The 17,907-nt window shown below is 37.8% G+C and overlaps 1 protein-coding gene across 1 annotated transcript in view; it reads left to right on the forward strand.

Moving 5' to 3' along the window:
• LOC101847577 overlaps window positions 1-14,838 on the forward strand; it is a gene marked incomplete at its 5' end in the record, with an annotated part of 21,168 nt that extends 6,330 nt beyond the window's left edge. Inside the window, 12 exon segments of the mRNA XM_005096251.3 lie at window positions 935-1,133; window positions 1,770-1,965; window positions 2,503-2,770; window positions 3,535-3,658; window positions 4,041-4,253; window positions 6,421-6,498; window positions 6,912-7,031; window positions 8,720-8,864; window positions 9,594-9,720; window positions 11,158-11,270; window positions 12,160-12,267; window positions 12,864-14,838. Coding sequence (XP_005096308.2) covers window positions 935-1,133; window positions 1,770-1,965; window positions 2,503-2,770; window positions 3,535-3,658; window positions 4,041-4,253; window positions 6,421-6,498; window positions 6,912-7,031; window positions 8,720-8,864; window positions 9,594-9,720; window positions 11,158-11,270; window positions 12,160-12,267; window positions 12,864-12,937 — 1,765 coding nt within the window.
• Window positions 14,839-17,907: the final 3,069 nt, after the last annotated feature.

The raw sequence follows: 17,907 nt of genomic DNA on the forward strand, positions 1-17,907 counted from the left end.
AATGTTGTATAGATCTAGCTAGATATTTTCCCTTACAATTTCAATCTTGAGAACATCATCTTGTATCTGAATCTAGATCTAGTAAGTTTTGATTTTTGTCTTTTTGATTTTTTTTTTAGTTTTGATATTTTGATAATATTCCGTCCGTCATTAGAATCAGTGCCTGTCAACCTTTTTTACCAGCCAGCGTCCACTTTTGCTTAGGAGGCTAGCATTTTCGTGCGGCCCATCTACATCATGTATTTCCAAGCGGGGCATTGAATAATAATACCTGTCTCTACCCGGGTGGTCTTCACCGTCCTCCAAAATGAACAAATCGCCCACTCATGGACGATATCGCCCAGGTTGTTTGTTTGTTTGTTTTAGTAGGGTTTTACGGCGCTCACAACTGCATAAGGTCATGTGAGCAACAAGGGGTGGATGTCAACAGAGAAGTCCTTACAAGGAGTCAGGCATACTCTGCGCACCTCTCCAGCTTCAACAGCACAAAGTCTGCTTCGACTATCAAGGCACCCCAGAAGTAGCGGGTCACAGGAGTGTGACAAACATACAAAAGAAGTAGAGGGAGAAAATGACGATAGTAAGGATTAGGAAAGAAAAAGCAGCAGTTCCCTGTTGCAGTTCAGGCACAGTTATGAGCATGACATTGATGAATCAGCTCATTTACAATTTACAATTCTACTGTGCATAAGAACATATTAATGTCCCCCTCCCCCCCGCGCCCTTTGGGATTGGCCTAAAGACACTTCAGTCAGTAGCACCGCCCCCCCCCCCCCCCCCCCCCCCCCCCCCCCCCCCCCCCCCCCCCCGGGGGGGGGGGGGAGGTGTATCGCCCAGGTTGACAAGCACTGGTCTACTGTAATTCTGTTTCGTTTTTATATGTTTATGTACTGTGTTATGTTCTATCATCGCGGGTTTTTTTTTCCAATGACAGATGGATTTGTGCCAATATAGAGCCCCATGAAGAAGTTGTCGCTGCAGTAGCCACCTTTAAGTACCCTGTGATTGGCCATGCTGTCTTTGTACAAGCTGCAAACGATCCCAGTGCAGACACGTCAATCTCTTTACAGCTGGACTATAATGATGGCCGACCCGGCTCGCTGGGACATCGATGGAGAATAAATGCCAACCCTGTAATTATACATATTTTCTGTTTAAAGAATAATAATAATATTGCGCAGATAAATTTGTTTGTGCGCATAGAAATTGATGGAGTGCAGTATGTTTGAATAGCACCTTAAAGGGTTTTATAATAGCAACTACGAATTAGCTTACTCTTTGGTTATTTTAAGTTGTTTTTGGTGGGAGGTTGGGGGGGGGGGGTGGATGGAGATGGTTGAGATGCCACGATGATATTGTGTTGTTTTCAGTCTTCAGCAGATACGTGCATGAACCAGTCTCACTCTGAAGGTGGAAGAGAAAAGAAACCTATTGATTGGATTAAAATACGTAGCCTAATATGTATGTTGTAATTTCTTTTTTTTTAAACTGTAGCAGTTGCACATTTTGCAAATACATGTACATTGTTATAAAATGTTATTCCTGCTTTCTGGTCTTTAGTTTTCTTTTCAACAAAGGAAATTCTTTTTACTTTCTGGTCTGTTTTGGTTTTAGATAAAGAGGTCTTTCCTTGTTTTGTTTTTTTAAACATTCCTGTTTTTATTCAAATTCACTCTTTTATTACTTTTAATATTCTTTCCTTTTCATTTATCTATTTTGATGAAGGGGCATTAAAGACTTTTTTTTTACATTACAAAAATTGTCCTCAGCCAGGTGATGACTTTTTGTCAGAGAATGTTGCTGATAGATGTGCTTCAACAGGATCTACCTATAACCCCGGGAACTTGTGGCAACAGCTAACAGAAGGACAATACAGTCCATATTGTAACCGTATGAATCAGCTGAGCTGCAAAGAAGGCGATCTGTATCCCAGACTTGGTGAAATAAACATTCGCACAAATGAAGGTGAGTACAGAAACTGAAAGTGGCATTGTCATGATTCATTAGTGTAAAACTAGGCAATTAGAAGGCAACATCTCAGCCATACCATTTCTGCTCTCTGTTTATTACTTTTCATGCATATTTTTAAAATATACACATATATAATTATATAACCTCTCTTTTTTTTTATTTCAGAGATAACAATATATCAATCTTATTTGGCTCATTTTTCACTTTGACCCCCCATCTGATTCTCCTTCCCCGCCTCACCTTTTTTGTATCTCTCTCTCTCTCTTCTTTACTTTCCTGAAAAGGATGTTGAGACAAGACAGAAGATTAACCTTTCTTGTAATGTAAGTTTCAATTACGTGGGTAAAGTTAATTCCAAAAACTATTTTACATTATCAAGTCCTAGTATCCCAGGAAATCACAAATATTTCCCCCTTCTTTACAGATAGGCCTATAGATTTTGGGTTTCCATGACTGCACATGTAGATTAATATTTTATTGTATTTTCACACATGTTGCTCAATCTAGCTCTGAGTGTACTTTTTTTTTCAGGAATATCAACAAAATACTTCTTCACAGACAGCAACACTGCACTGTCTGGCCAAAATTCGATCATTGGTAAATCACTGGTGATCATGAGTGCAGATGGATCGGTAATTTTATCTTGTGCAGAAATTATGCCGCTCCGGGCTCCAAAACTTGTAGCTCGGCTTCAAGGCGGAGCTGTTACGGGGTCAATAACTTTTCAGCAAAAGCCTGGGGTAGGAGCCCGATCAACAATTGTGTCCAATCGACTGACAGGACTTACAGCTGACCACAGGTGAAGAGAAAAATCGTGATTCTGGAATTTTATGAAGACACAAGATAAAATAGAATTTGATGAGTCTTACACAAATATAGCTCGGGGCATGTTAATTGTAGGATATTTTGATTTTTGGATGAGGGGGGGGGGAGAGGAGGGGTATCATTATTTGGCAGTCTTTTTGAGGTTTTTATTTTTACCCCTGAGCTCAGCACCATGACCATGTTATAAATCTGTTGAAGTAAGTTTTGATAAGTTGTTTAGTTTTGCCGTATTTGGGGTTGCCCATGCTGGTCTTTGGAGAAAGAAGTTGCCACACGATGTATTTTTACTCATAACATTGGCTTTATTAAAGTTATAAGCAGTTGGTGGTTCCATGTTTGAAATGTAAGTTAAGCATTGGACATATTGATGACCTGTTCCCCATTAGTGGACGACACTAAGAGCGTTTGTTGTTGAAACCGATGTTTGTTATATATATATATATATATATATATATATATATATATATATATATATATATATATATATATATACCTCTCCTTTTTTTTTTTTCAATTTCTCATTGTTTCAAGTGGGTGGTTGGCGGCGGGTGCTCTGGTGTGGTTTGCTTCTTCTTTCCTGTCTATCGTCCTTATCTCCCCTCCTTCTTTTTTGTGTTTGTTACTCTCTTGTAACACCTCTAATCTTCTGGCGCTCATATGACCTTATGCAGTTGCGAGCGCCGTAAAACCTCTACTAAAACTAACTCATTGTTTCATCTATCACTCGTCATTCCATAGACTGAAGATTTTGACACTGCCACCAACTGATGATGGAAATCCGTGTTCTAACATTGGTGGTTTATTCAATCCTTTGGCTGTTGTGAGAAATCAAGCAAGTCCAATGACAGACATGGACTTTGAGGTTTGGAATTTTTCCATCACACATGCCATTGATCAATAAAAACAAGTTGTTTTTTATTAAGGATTGCTGTCTAAGTACTAAGTGTAAACATGAAATAACATGAAAATATTGAAAATGTTTTGGATGCCGGTTTGGACAAAGTGCCAGTATTCTTGTAGCCCTCAGTAGTATAAGTATGCCTCCAGATTTAGTGAAAACGTTGAAAGAAATGCCTTGCTTATCGTTTCTTTATAAGATATTAATCACTGCTTAAAATTTCCATCTGGTGTATAAACTTTTATAGACTAACCATTAACTTATTTATCCGTTTTAATGGGGGGGGGGGGGGGTCCCTGTTATATTCATAGACTGAAATATAGCTTTACCTTTATTCTACACACAGATAGGACACATATCAACACCTCGGACAGATTGGACAGACAGCAACCTTCAACTGACTGGTGTAACAAGCATCTTGGGGAGATCTTTGGCTGTTTATAATGGTGCCAACATCGAATCCTGTGCCAAGATAGAAGTGCACTACTACCCTGGAGAGGCAAAACCTGTTAGTGCAGTTGTTACGTTCACAGGCAGGGTACAGGGAACAGCCCATCTGGTAAGACTCTGGTGCTTTGGTTTTTCAATTTGAGTCTAGATTTTCAGGGAATGTGGTGGGATGGGGTTAAGGAGGGGGGAGGGGTGCATCAAGATAAAGACATGTCACTTCAAGTGCGGAGCATGTGTTTAAGAAACAGAAAAAAATAAGACAAAAGAAGAAAGGCAGAGACAACCTGCCCTATGATCCCACACATGAGTCACAGGGTAAAAGTACAGTCAACATTTTCAAAGACAGCCTCCCATCATTGAAGAGAAAGGCAATTGTCTTAGGCAGGTGGACATCTTCAACAGTGTCATTAAAGTAAAGAAATAATACAAGGGGTGGGGGGGGGGGAGTAGAAGGGGTCATATGTACAGATCATTGCCTTGGAGTGACTGTAAGAGCAGGTTCAACCTTATTCACGTGTATTTTCACCATTAATTAAAAGGGAAACCTGTCGGAGAGAAAAAAAGAAAGGTGGAGTTTGAGAGGGATTGTGAAGTGAATGGAAAATGTAATTGTGCTGTACAAGTTTTTACTCTTTCGGTGAAATACCATCAAGCCTGCTCAAACAGCCACCCTGTCAAAGACAATCACGTACTTATACAAACAACTGCTCCCCACTTCCCTTTCTGCATATGTTTCTATATAAAAACATCGTCCAAGACATCCACCTGTTTAAGACAACCGCTTTTCTTCTTGACAATGGATGGCCGTCTTGGACTATTTCAATTGCAAAGATATTCAACTGTTTATGACATTATCACTGCCCACTTTCAGAATATCAAGAAACCGTTGAAATTTTTTTGTGAGTGCCAGAATCATGGAAATAATATTGCTCTTAGTTAAATATAATGCTTGTTCATTTAAATTCTTTCTTTTCTGTTAATGACTGAACTGGTGCTGATAGCCTCCTTGTTACAGTATTGTCCTGTGAGTTACAGTGGTTCACAAAGTCACCATCTGCACTCTCTTATATCTCTTACGATACCTATGATGTGGGGGCTCTTGTGGCCTAGAGGTTAAGGTGTTTGCCTCTCATTCAAAGGTCCCGGGTTCGAAACCAGGTAGTGACCAAAAAATTTTCTTCTCTAAATTTGTCTCCTTTCACCTCCTTTCCTACTCTCTAGCAATGTTCTGTCGTCTGCTTTCGTCTCCTCTTTCTGCCCCCCACCCCTTCACCTCCTTTGCCCCCTCCTCTGGGCTCCTGATTCTTTCTGCAGCCTTTCTACTGCTACTCCTTGGCTTCTTCTTACTGCTGTCTTTCAGCCACACCCCTGATCTTCTGGTAGGAAAGATCTACACCTAGCCTTCTCGGACAAGGGCGAAAAATCTCGGAGGTCCCGTGTGCAAGCTGTGCACGTTAAAGATCCCTTGGTGGTCTAAAATCGAAAAGAGTAGGCTTCGGCCGCCACCCGGGCAAAATTCAAAATTTCCTACCAACTGAAAAAGTTTAGTGTGTCCCGCACGTTCATATGACCTTATGCAGTTGCGAGCGCCGTAAAACACTTACAAAAACAAACAAACAAACCTATGATGTGGTCATGTCAGAACATTCAGTGTGGGTTAAGTGACTCTTTCTGGTTCAGTGTAGTAACTAGAGTATGTTTTTGTAAGTAACAATATTATTAATGCTGATTAATATATGTAGCGTCTATTCTCATACAATATAGCTCTAGGTTGTGTACAATACCTTCATCTCAACACAAAACATAAGCGGATGAACATGCATACACACACTCTTTAGATTAGCGCTGAAACGTAAGCAAACATTCATACTGTCACAGCACAATGGATAACGGGTAAGCACATCACTGTATGAATAAAAGAGCACAATGATCTATTGTGCTTTCACAAGCTAGCTACCATTGGGGTCGGTTTATATTTTAAAACAATAATAAATCATTCAAAGTAGGTTTAACCTACTTAATAGCTCAACTTGAACACACCATGGATTTATTTGTTAAAGTAAAAGAATTCTAACAGTCTAGTCATCCAGTCTTTTTTAGTGTAGGCTAATGGTAGGATAATTGATGATTGAAAATTATTTGTGTATTTTATTTATTAACCCCCCCCCCCCCCCAAGCTTTTTTGTTTAAAAAAAATAACCCTCCAAGGATTAATTTTTTTTTATTTCTGCTGAAAATCTTGATTATCTCAAATCACACACGCGTTTCTTTTTCAGTCTCAAACCATATTTGAAGATGGAACAATGAGTGATACTTCCATTGTGCTGAATTTTGTCAACTCAGATGGAGCTTGGGTAAATTGTTGTGCCTGTCTGTTTAAATGGTTGGTTTTGAACTTAGGCTAGAAAAGCCTAGACTGCTTTATACCGCTACATATTGTATATTTTTCTCTGTCTCCTCTTTGATGTCGAGTATAACAAGGTGCTTTCACCTCCCTTTACTTTTTTATAGTAAAAAAATGACATTCACTTCCTTAGAAGCGACCTTGATTCTTGTTTTCCTTCGATAAATACAAAACTGCATTATAATATTTCTACATACATTTAGTCAGTAAGTTTTTAGTTTGTTATTTAGGTTTAATAGCTGTGGGTAATTAACCTCTTTTCTTAGAAACTGAGCAAAATGCATAGCTTTTCTCAAAGTGCACAATTGTAGCCATAAGTCTTATCAAGAAAAAAAAATATTTTTATTCCTTTTATTTTTGCAGACCCCCAGACACAACTGGCATGTTCATGTTAGTCCAATCTACGGGGATGCCAACGCTGTGGATAAGCCTTGTGCAAGTGCTCTGGGACATTTTGATCCATACAGAGCATTTGCTAATGAGGTAAGATCTGAGACATTACTCAAATCCAAGTGAAAATGCTGTTTCGAAACTAAAGCAGGGTAATGTTGCTTACAGGCATCCTTCTCAAAGCACATGCATTACGCCATCTAGTAATATGAAGTTCATAAAATAGTTTAATGGATCATAACAGAAACCTTAATATGATTTTTAAGTGTACAAAGTAAAAGTGTAATTATAACACTGGACATTAAATCTTATTTCATGCTGAGTTTTCCTTAAATTAAGATAAATCCTATGCATACTCCATAGAAAGCAGTATGGTATGCCTGAAATAAAATTTATTACAGTCACAAGACGGAAATGCAGAGAGAACAACATGCTTAGACCATAAGAGGTGTGCTCCAACCCTCTGACAAATTGAATGTGATGTAATTTAATACCTTTTAAGGCACAATTAATTTAGATTATATTAAAAGTTGAGCACCCTTTGCTCTGTGTGAGCTGTAAAGAGGAAAATAATATCTCCCACGCATGGATTATTATATAGAACTCTAAACCATCAAACTTTTACCACATTTTTCAACCATCTGCAAACAGATGCTCAGTTTGTTAGTGTTTGAGCGCTTAACCAGCTGCTTGCACTGTACGCTTCCCAGGAAGCTGAGAATGTTTCTGAGTGTTCTTTGGTCTGCTGGGGTAATATATAGTGTAAAGCGCATGGAGCTTGCTTTCGAGTGGGGACATGCGCAATACAAATGCTATTTATTATTTATTATTATTAAGTAACAGTCATGCGATGCACACTTTCTTTTATTATGCAGAGATATGATAATGGGTTAAAAAAATAAACATTCTGAAATATTTTTTTTCATTTGTATGCAAAAGCGGAAAACAAAAATTTTAGTCTTTTACTTTTACATTGTATGTGTTCTGAGTCAAACAGCTAATAATAACTCAATAATTTGTTTTTACTATTGTTAACCACCAAAAGTATGTTAATGTCCCAGCAGCACTTATTTCAAGTTGAGAGACAAGAATACTTTATTTTTATATTATAGTAGAGGGTTTTACGGCGCTCGCAACTGCATAAGGTCATATGAGCGCCAAGAGGTGGGTGTCAACAGAGAAGTCTTTACAGGGAATCAGACTTAGACTGCTCACCTCTCTAGCTTCAACAGCACAAGGTCTGCTTCGACTATCAAGGCACCCCAAAATAGCTGGTCACAAGAGAGTCACAAACATATAAAAGAAATAGAGGAAAAAATGACAATAGTAAGGATCAGGAAAGAAAAAGCAGCAGTTCCCTGTTGTAGATCAGGCACAGTTATGAGCGTGACATGAGTCAGCCCATTTACAATTCTACTATGCTTGAACAAGAAGTGTCCCCCCTTTGGGAATGGCCTAAAGACACCTCAGTCAGTGGTGTAAGTATCTAAATTAAATAAAAACAGGTCTTTGTCTACCTTTGCTTGAACTAACCTGTTCTGAATGGGATCAAACACATGTTGTGCTCTTTATGAGGTAGATGATGAAAATTTATGGAAATAAAATTGTAGGCCCTATAAACCATTCTGATGAGAATGCTTTTTCCTTACAAACATAGGCAGCAACACAAGTCCTATCTGGAGTGCCAGAAATAGGAAGGCTGGTATTGTATGATGGCTGGTAACTTGAAACGGTGTTTAAACAAATAAAAAGTCTAACAATTTAATGCATCTATTTGACAGATGAACTACAAAGAGGAATGCAAGCGGACAAATCCTCTGAGATGTGAGGTCGGAGATCAGGCCAAAAAGGTTGGAGTCTACGATGTTGGAGGTGGACGAAATGCTTACACTGATATAGATCTGCCCCTGACAGGAAAATTTTCAGGTATTCAATTTGTAAAAATTCATTTTGAATGGTATTTTTTGCACTGTTTTCCTTTCTCTCATATTGTCTTTTCTTTCACATTGCCTAATAGTACTGATTTTTATCATGATCTTTAAACCTTTTGATGTAGACAAATTTCCTAAAGCTTAATTTATTGATTCGTGACTTGGCAAGGCAGTAAAAGACAGCAATTAATTTTTTAAATTGTACTTTAAGGAAACCATTTTTCAATGCATATTTTGTTTTTATGCTTAATCAAAGTAAGAGTTCCAAGAAAAACAGGGATGTGATTTCCTGTCGTCTACATGATTTTGAAAATCAGAAATTTCATTTAAGACCAACAAACTTATGGAATAATATTTATGTGTTTTTGAAAAATTTATCTTAATAAGGTATTTATCAAAATTTTCAAAACAATTGTATGTTTGCAAAAAACATACAAATGATTTACCTGTTCAAAAATAATATACATTATATTGTATTTGTCAATATTTTGCTCAGTTCAAAGGTCTTTGGTTCTCAACAAAAGAGAACAAGAAATATAGTTATATAGCGTATTGTATAATTTGTGAATGTTCTGTTCAGTTCAAGGAAGGTCTTTGGTTCTCCATCTTGTAAGAGAAAAAATATACAATGTTTTGTTCAGTTCAAGGAAGGTCTTTGGTTCTCCATCATGTAAGAGAAAAAATATACATAGCCTATTGTATAATTTGTGAATGTTCTGTTCAGTTCAAGGAAGGTCTTTGGTTCTCCACGTAAGAGATCAGGGAGCCCCTCGACAGGCCTGTGGGGACATCATTCCCATCACAGACGAATCTGTTCCTCTGGAGTTCTCAGCCTCAGCAAACCTTGACAAGTATGTGATTGATGAAGTTCAGTAAAATTCGCTGCAGATGAGAATGACAAGACTTGATAAATATTGTATCGGTTCTTACAAGTTCAAATGTTGATCAATCAAAATGATGCATTTTAGTGGGAGAGGAGGCTCATTTAAGAGAGATTTTTTAAAAATATAATCTGAACAAAATATTCAGACCACACCATTCCATATCAAATAGAAGGTTGATTTAATGGAATTATGTTAATTTTTCCTTTAACATAATGACAGATGAATGATAGATTCTTCTTCGAATCATCATGTATGTGTATATATATATATATATCTTTCCCTTGTAAATATGCCATATATGCATAACACACTGAGCTAAAAAACGTCAAGATTCTTGCTTGACAGTTTTATGGGAATCACACAGCTGTGTTGGCCGTAGTCAATATCACTTCTTGTTATTGTCGCAGTTTGCTTGCACTAAAAACCAGTGTTTTAAAAGAACACGTATGTGGCACAAAATGACACTCTCCGTGAATTCTGAGGAGCATTACTTCAGACTGAAGAGCTAGACTTGTGTGTGCATATGTGTGTATGTGTTCTTTTGTTTTGTGTGAACTTTAGTCTGTGTGTGTGTGTGTGTGTGTGTGTGTGTGTGTGTGTGTGTGTGTGTGTGTGTGTGTGTGTGTGTGTGTGTGTGTGTGTGTGTGTGTGTGTGTGTGTGTGTGTGTGTGTGTATGAGAGAGAGAGAGAGAGAGAGTGTGTGTGTGAGTGTGTGTTTAAGTGTGTTTGTCTGAGAGAGAGAGGGGGGGGGGGAGTAAAGGGGGATGGGCAGAGATATAAAAAAAAAAGTAAGATTCAGAGAAAAGTAAGATTCAATGAAGTTAGGACTAGTAAGAGGGAAAGATGAATGAGATAGGCTATGGCTTTAATTTAGTTGGGATTATTAGATACATGTATTAATCATTTACCAATTACACCCTTAGTTCACTTTTCACGCCTTGGCCTGAAGTGTACAGCATAAGGTTTATATTGCAAGAATCCTTTTATGTGTGAAAACTTTGATATGATATGCACTCAGCAAAGGCATTTTCAGTAGAATATGACAACCTAAGTTCAGGAGTTGTAGAACCGGTTATTGGAAAGACCCATAGCCATAAGTCCTAACTTATACTTCACTTCTAAGGATACGTCTTATCTTTTTCTGGTTTTTTTGTAGTGTATCTATTAATCTCAGTTGCTGGAATGGGTGTTTTCAGACATTCCTTTTTCTCCCCCTGCCCCCTTCCCCCTTTCCTATAATTATTGCAGCACAGTAATGACAAGTTTTCAGATGATTATATAAAGAACAGAAAAATGAAATGGTATGGGTTTAACGCCCCTATCAACACTATTAGGCTATTTAAGAGGCGGATAAACAACAGTATGCCCCTGTCATTTATGTCTTTCACACAATTCCATCAACAGGCGTGCAGCAGCCCGCGTATATGCTGCAGCCATCAGTGCAGATCCAAGTGATATTGTTGTGGAAGTCATTGGACAGGTCGCTGGTGTGACCAAAGCTCGTGTGCATTTCACAGGTAAATGAAATTTTAATTTTGTTTTTCTTTTGTAATCATATATGGATAAGTCGGGCGTTTTTCAAGGACTGATAAATATGTTCATCCACACCCTTATAATTCAGGTTAACTGAGGACGACAGGAGATTCTGGAGATGGCAAAATGTACGAGCAAATGCTATCAGTGATTTCGAGTTTTCAGTGTTAGTATTATCCATGTATATAACCTTTCATCTCAATGGGTGATCAATTTCAATGATCTTTGAATTCGGGGTTTAGTACCAATTTCGACAATTGTGGAAAATGCATAGGTGTGTGTCTTTCACAGCACTCACCATTTTTATATTTTTATATATGTGTCATGGCGCGGTGGAATCAGGCATCCGTCAATTTTTAAGCATGTGGAGTGATTGGTATCTTTTTAAAGCCTGCTCATTTGTTTTGCTTTTAAAGAGAAAAAAGTACCCATCTATCTTGAATAGAAGTCGAGATTTTTGCATTTGAAGAAGGTTGGGGTCCCTTGATTTCTGAGTTAAAATTAGCGAGAAAATGACAGCTGAAGTTTGGAAACTCTAATAGCTTGAGAGTCCTTGGAAACTGAAAATGTCCATACTGTGAGCATTTAATCAATATTTTTCAGTAAAATTCACATGGAAATGTGTTTTTAATGTTGACGTATAAGAGGTTGAGCCAAAAATAAAAATTCTATAAAAATTTTCAAACTGGCTGAAAAATGCCTGTTTCTCCGATAGCTGTATTTTGATGAGCGTCTGATATCACCACGATGCCTCACATATATCAGTTATTTGAAATCAAGGTGAGTTTGTATTGATTGTTCACAAACTATCCTTTCATGTGTTTTTTTCCATTAAATTAATTCTTTAAATTTCCATATGCTTTTGCTGCACAGGTCTGCAAAGAATGATGTTGCGCACAAGATTCATCGAATTCATTTCAAATGAGGAGAATAGGGACCTTTTGGGAGCTTATGCCCCTCACATAAATTCAGGAAATCCAGGTATGTTGCTATCAGAGTTGTTTTCACTACAACTAGAAACACCTGTGCATGTAATGCATTTGCTACGGCACAGTTAGTTACAAACTCTCTCTGGCAAAAGGGATTGTCTGGGGATTGAGTCAAAGTAAGGTTTTGTCTTTTCTTTTAGTTTTAGTAAGTTTTACGGCACTTGAGATAAGCTCACATAGGTGCTTAAGATAAGAGGTGTTGCAAGAGAGTAACAAACAGAAAAAAGGAGGAGCGATAAGGATAATAGCTGTTTGAAACAAATGAAAGGCCAGAAGGAGTAAACCACGCCAGAACACCTGCTCAGCCTTTGGAGAATTGGACATAGAACTGCAAGACAACAATCAACAAAACTAAAAGTAGCATAATAACGTAAAAGTACAACAACTTCATGGTATAGACTGAAAGATCAATCTTAACTTAAGCAGAACTCCATGCCTAAAACTGCTGTTTTCAATATAGAGAGAAAATATTGCTATTCACGAGATGTGAAAATACCACTAATGTGTGTTATTCCCAATCTAGAGTGAAAGTACAACATACTCGAAATAAATTTGTTCACTATATTTTGTCTAACTTTTTTTTTTCAGGTATGACAACACTGACCTACACTTTACTCCTTCTCCTGGCAGCTGTGCATTTGATGCTCTATCACAGACTGTAACAGAAAACTTGAGAGATAAAATAGACTAAATCCAATTAATCTTATTTGTTGGAAGCAGTGACATTCATCTGTTGTGAGGGCGAACTGGTACGGCAAATTCTATAATATCAAATGATAGGCCTTCCTGTTTGGCATTTGTTACAGAGTTTTTCTATTTTAATTTTCCTGAACTTATTCTATGAATTGAGTTTGTAGCAGCTCTATATCCTTCTCTGGGCAAACATTTTGATGAACTAATATTTATCAGATAAGTTGTAGTAGAAAAGGGGTTAGAAATTATTATATAAACTTGAGTGTCTGACAAAAGGAATTATGTATCGGCAAATTTTTTTAATAGAGATAAAAGTACATGTAGTTTTATATACTTAAGTTTTCCAGTTCTGAATCAGCTGGTTTTTTAAAAAATTTTCAGATGACGACATTTTGAATACTTTTGGAGATTTAGCAGGTTTTGTTAGACAAGTTACAAAAATAAAGTAAAAAGACCAATCCAGCTTATAATTTGAATTTAAATTACTTTGTTTTTCTGATGGAACTACATTTTTTTACCTGTGACCACTCTTACACCTTTGTAGGCCTCCAGCTCAAAATTGTCTTTGCCAGCATATGGGCCCTTTTGTCAGACAAACAACCACATACAGATATGGGAAGGCAGAAAATCTGTTAAAAGAATGATGCTGCAGGAAATAAGTTGTGAATTTGATGGTCTTTTTTAAAGACAGCCTTGTTCTATGATAATATGCTTACAATCTTTAAGTGATACAAATGTTTGTGTATATAATATCATATGTATAATATTGATCTCTAAGTTTGTGTTTTGAACTCTACTATGATCACTGATTAGAACTGCATTCTCAGATATCTGAAATCCAACAGTGCAGTGGTAATCGAGGGAGACACGTTTAGTTTTGTTATACATGTATTATTACTTTCTACACAGAGTATATCTATTCTTCTTTCTGAGTGGTGCCTCTTTACATTGCAACAATTCATAATCAATTTCTTTGCATGAAATGTTTTGTTGAGCTTGTGTGCTGTGTGCTATATAGCCTATTATATGAACATGATAATACCTCGAAACATATATCTCTCAGCTTTACTGTAAATCCATTCCAATTGGTTATCTTTCACCAAGGTAGCCTATATATAAATTTACTTGATGGTTGTAATACAGAGATGTATAATGTTTGTACAGCATATTATTCTCATACTGCCCAATTATTATGAATCTCTCTTTTCAAGATGACTCTTTGTCTTTCAATAACATTTACGGCATAGTTCATTGATATTAATGAATGGTCTCCTCTTCCTACAATATAGGCATACATGTACATATTTTCTTTAGCTTAGACTCTTTCACTCGAACAAGTTTTTTTATACCTCTTAGACTTAGACTAGATTGATTGTGATTACAGACACCTTTAGAATTATACGTATACCCCTCTCAACACAATGTAGATAGTTTAGGGGGCAGGACACTTCAACTTCAACCCTGTCTTGTCATAGCTGACCCATCCTGAGTGGGACACAGACTGCAACTTGTAGAAAAATGTAGAGTTGATAATATTCAAGGATTGCATTCACGTTTTCTGTGCAATGTGAATAAGAAATGCATTGAACCTCTTCTTATTTGAATTTGCCAATGGGGAACCAGGTGTTCCACCTTCTTAACGATTTGCAGTGTGAAGCAAAGCAAAGAGAATATAGTCAGGCTGGACAGTTCACTTATACCATTGGCTCTAACAATCATGAGTTTAATTTTCCCATAGAATTTTAGCAAGGTGGACCATAAGAAAAACAGATGTAATTTATCATGTTATAATGATGAAATTTCTTTCTTTAATCAGAATCCTATTCCGATTTACAATAAAATTGTTTTGCCTAAAAATAACCCCCGATAATCTGCCTTGGCTTTGAATTTTAAATCCATATAACCTATAACTGTAGAAGTTTTACTTCCCCAATTTAGATCACTTAGGTGGCAAGCTACTTCAAGCCTACCTGTCACTGCTGTTAGGGCCAACCTGGGCTGAAAGAGACATAACCTCCCCACAGAAAGATAGAGATACTCAATAAAAATTCTCCTCACTCAGGAATCAAACTCAGTTCGGGGGCTCTCGTGGCCTAGAGGTTAAGGTGTGGGCTTCTTCTCATTCAAAGGTGCTGGGTTTGAATCCGGGCAGCGACCAAAAAATTTGTTCTCTAAAATTGTCTCCTTTCACCTCCTTTCCTGCTCTATAGCAATGTTCTGTCGTCTGCTATCGTCTCCTCTTTCTGTCCCCTCCCCCTCACCTCCTTAGCCCCCTCCTCTAGGCTCCTGACTTTTTCTGCAGCTTTTCTTCTACTGCTTCTCCTTCTTACTGCTGTCTTTCAGCCACACCCCTGATCTTCTGGTAGGAAAGATCTACACCTAGCCCTCTCAGACAAGGGCGAAAAATCTCGGAGGGCCCGTGTGCAAGTTGGGCACGTTAAAGATCCCTTGGTGGTCTAAAATCGATGAGTAGGCTAACTAGGCAAAATTCAAAATTTCCTACCAACTGAAAAAGTTTAATAATGTGTCCCGCACTCTCATATGACTTTATGCAGTTGCGAGCGCCGTAAAACACTTACCCCCCCAAAAAACCTCAGTTCTCCAGCATACAACAGAGAAGAACCTAATCACTACACCAGAGGCCAGTGCTTTAGATTTGAGAAATTTGTGTTTATTTGCTGTCTTATTGATTGTGGCTGCCAAGTCTTCACTCGGAACAGAAAGTATTAAGTGGTCAACCAGTTTCAGCAAACAGAAAAGAAGAGATTCTACATACGTGTATAATAAGTACTGTATAGTACAAGGTTGCTTTTAAGGACAAGCGGGCTAACCCAGATTTTGGGGGTTTCCAGAAATCTTGACCTACACCAAAAGTGGGCGTTGCCCTACCTATAGTAGAAGTTTAGTTTCATTGATGTGTATACAATGTATTTGTTTGGTTAAAGAGAAAACTCTCTTTGTCTTTTAAAGAAACTGAACAAGGAGCAAAAACGTTACCTTCGATTTTCTCAAAACAGCATTTTTCGGGATAGCCCCCTTGTGCTTAAAAGCAACCATATGTGACCTGAGATATAAGGAGATTTAGAAGGAAATCTTTTAAATCTGATCATTTTATTAGTATTATATAGTTTGAAGAATACTCGGTGACGCTATAATGAAGGGGTTTTTTGTTTTTGTAAAGTGTTTTACGGCGCTCGCAACTGCATAGGTCATATGAGCGCGCGGGAGGGACACACCTAATATTTTCAGTTGGTAGGAAATTTGGAATTTTGCCCAGGTGGCGGCCGAAGCCTACTCTTTTCGATTTTAGACCACCAAGGGATCTTTAACGTGCGCAACTTGCACACGGGCCCTCCGAGATTTTTCGCCCTTGTCCGAGAAGGCTAGGTGTAGATCTTTCCTACCAGAAGATCAGGGGTGTGGCAGAAAGACAGCAGTAAGGAGGAGCCAAGGAGTAGCAGTAGAAAGGCTGCAGAAAGAGTCAGGAGCCCAGAGGAGGGGGCAAAGGAGGTGAGGGAGTGGGGGCAGAAAGTGGAATTAAAGCAGACAACAGAACATTGCTAGAGAGCTGGAAAGGAGGTGAAAGGAGACAATTTTAGAGAAGAAAATGTTTCGGTCGCTACCCGGATTCGAACCCGGGACCTTTGAACTGAATGAGAGGCCAACACCTTAACCTCTAGACCACGAGAGCCCCCTATAATGAAGTAATAGTACCAGAGAGTAACAAACAAAAATAAGGAGGAGAGAAAAGGACGACAGATGTTTGATAGGAAAGAATTACCAATTACAAGCTAATCCCAAATATGTTTTCTACACTGACTAGGTTACTAATTCTCCAAGACTCGTGAGAAGCAAATAACAATCTGTGACCCTAAAACATTTGACTGAACAAATAGATGACTAATTGAAAGTGAAAAGCAAAAAAGACACAAAACACGAGCATTATTTTCAGATCAACTTTTGTATTCAACTCCTATTACATACCAAAACAACTCCAGGCAGATCTAATGAGAAACGACCCGCACATTCATATCATCATAGACTCGACAACTCGACTGAATTATTCAATGTAGTCATAAACAGTGTAGTGTACTATATTGGGAAGTAGTAAATCTGGACATAACCAACAAGTATAAAAATGACAAGTCACTTGCACAGAATAATCTTCAAACATGATCCAAGCTCATAATGTGGTTGTTTCAGATAAAGACAAATACCTAAACAAAGAAGTGGTTGCACAGTGCTCAGAAACAGTAAGATGACAAAGAATACATAACCGAAAGCACAAAAAGAAGAAAAACTTTCAAGTCATCCTTCCATTCCACTTACTATCATTTGTTTTTAAAAAACCCACCTGGTTATTGTATTTGAGCCATTCCATGAAAAACGATGTAATGATAGAGAAATGATGACCTACAGAAAAACTATTCTATGCAGTGATAGAACCATTCTTTATTGTTAGAGGAATGTTGCCTCCTAATAAAGAAAAAAAAAAGAAGAAATAAATGGGTCCATCACTGCTTAGAATTTTTTCAAGCAGGTCATAATTGTCCCTGCTTTACATATGTGTCACTGCAGTTTCATTTTTCCCGGAATGGCCCATTTGTTTACAACACACCTTCACCACTGTATGATTATTTAAGAAGTGTTTAGATTAGATTGTTAAGCGCACAGTGCTTGCTGTTAAGATGGAATTTGCGCAAAACAAATGCTATCTATTTGTATTATTATTACTATTATCAAAAGTGAGGCCTTTGACTTAAGGTTCATCTCCTGTAGGAGAGGTAGAGAGCCGAGCCTTTATAACTCCCCAAACAGTCAAAGGTCAAGAACGTCTTAACAAGGATTCGAACAGGAGTTGTCTGCACCGCAATCCAGCATCTCCTGAAAGTGCATCCCCCCCCCCCACTTTGTGTACCATACTACGACCATAACTTTA

Source organism: Aplysia californica, unplaced genomic scaffold (assembly GCF_000002075.1).
Source record: "Aplysia californica isolate F4 #8 unplaced genomic scaffold, AplCal3.0 scaffold00124, whole genome shotgun sequence".
Classification (NCBI taxonomy): domain Eukaryota; kingdom Metazoa; phylum Mollusca; class Gastropoda; order Aplysiida; family Aplysiidae; genus Aplysia; species Aplysia californica.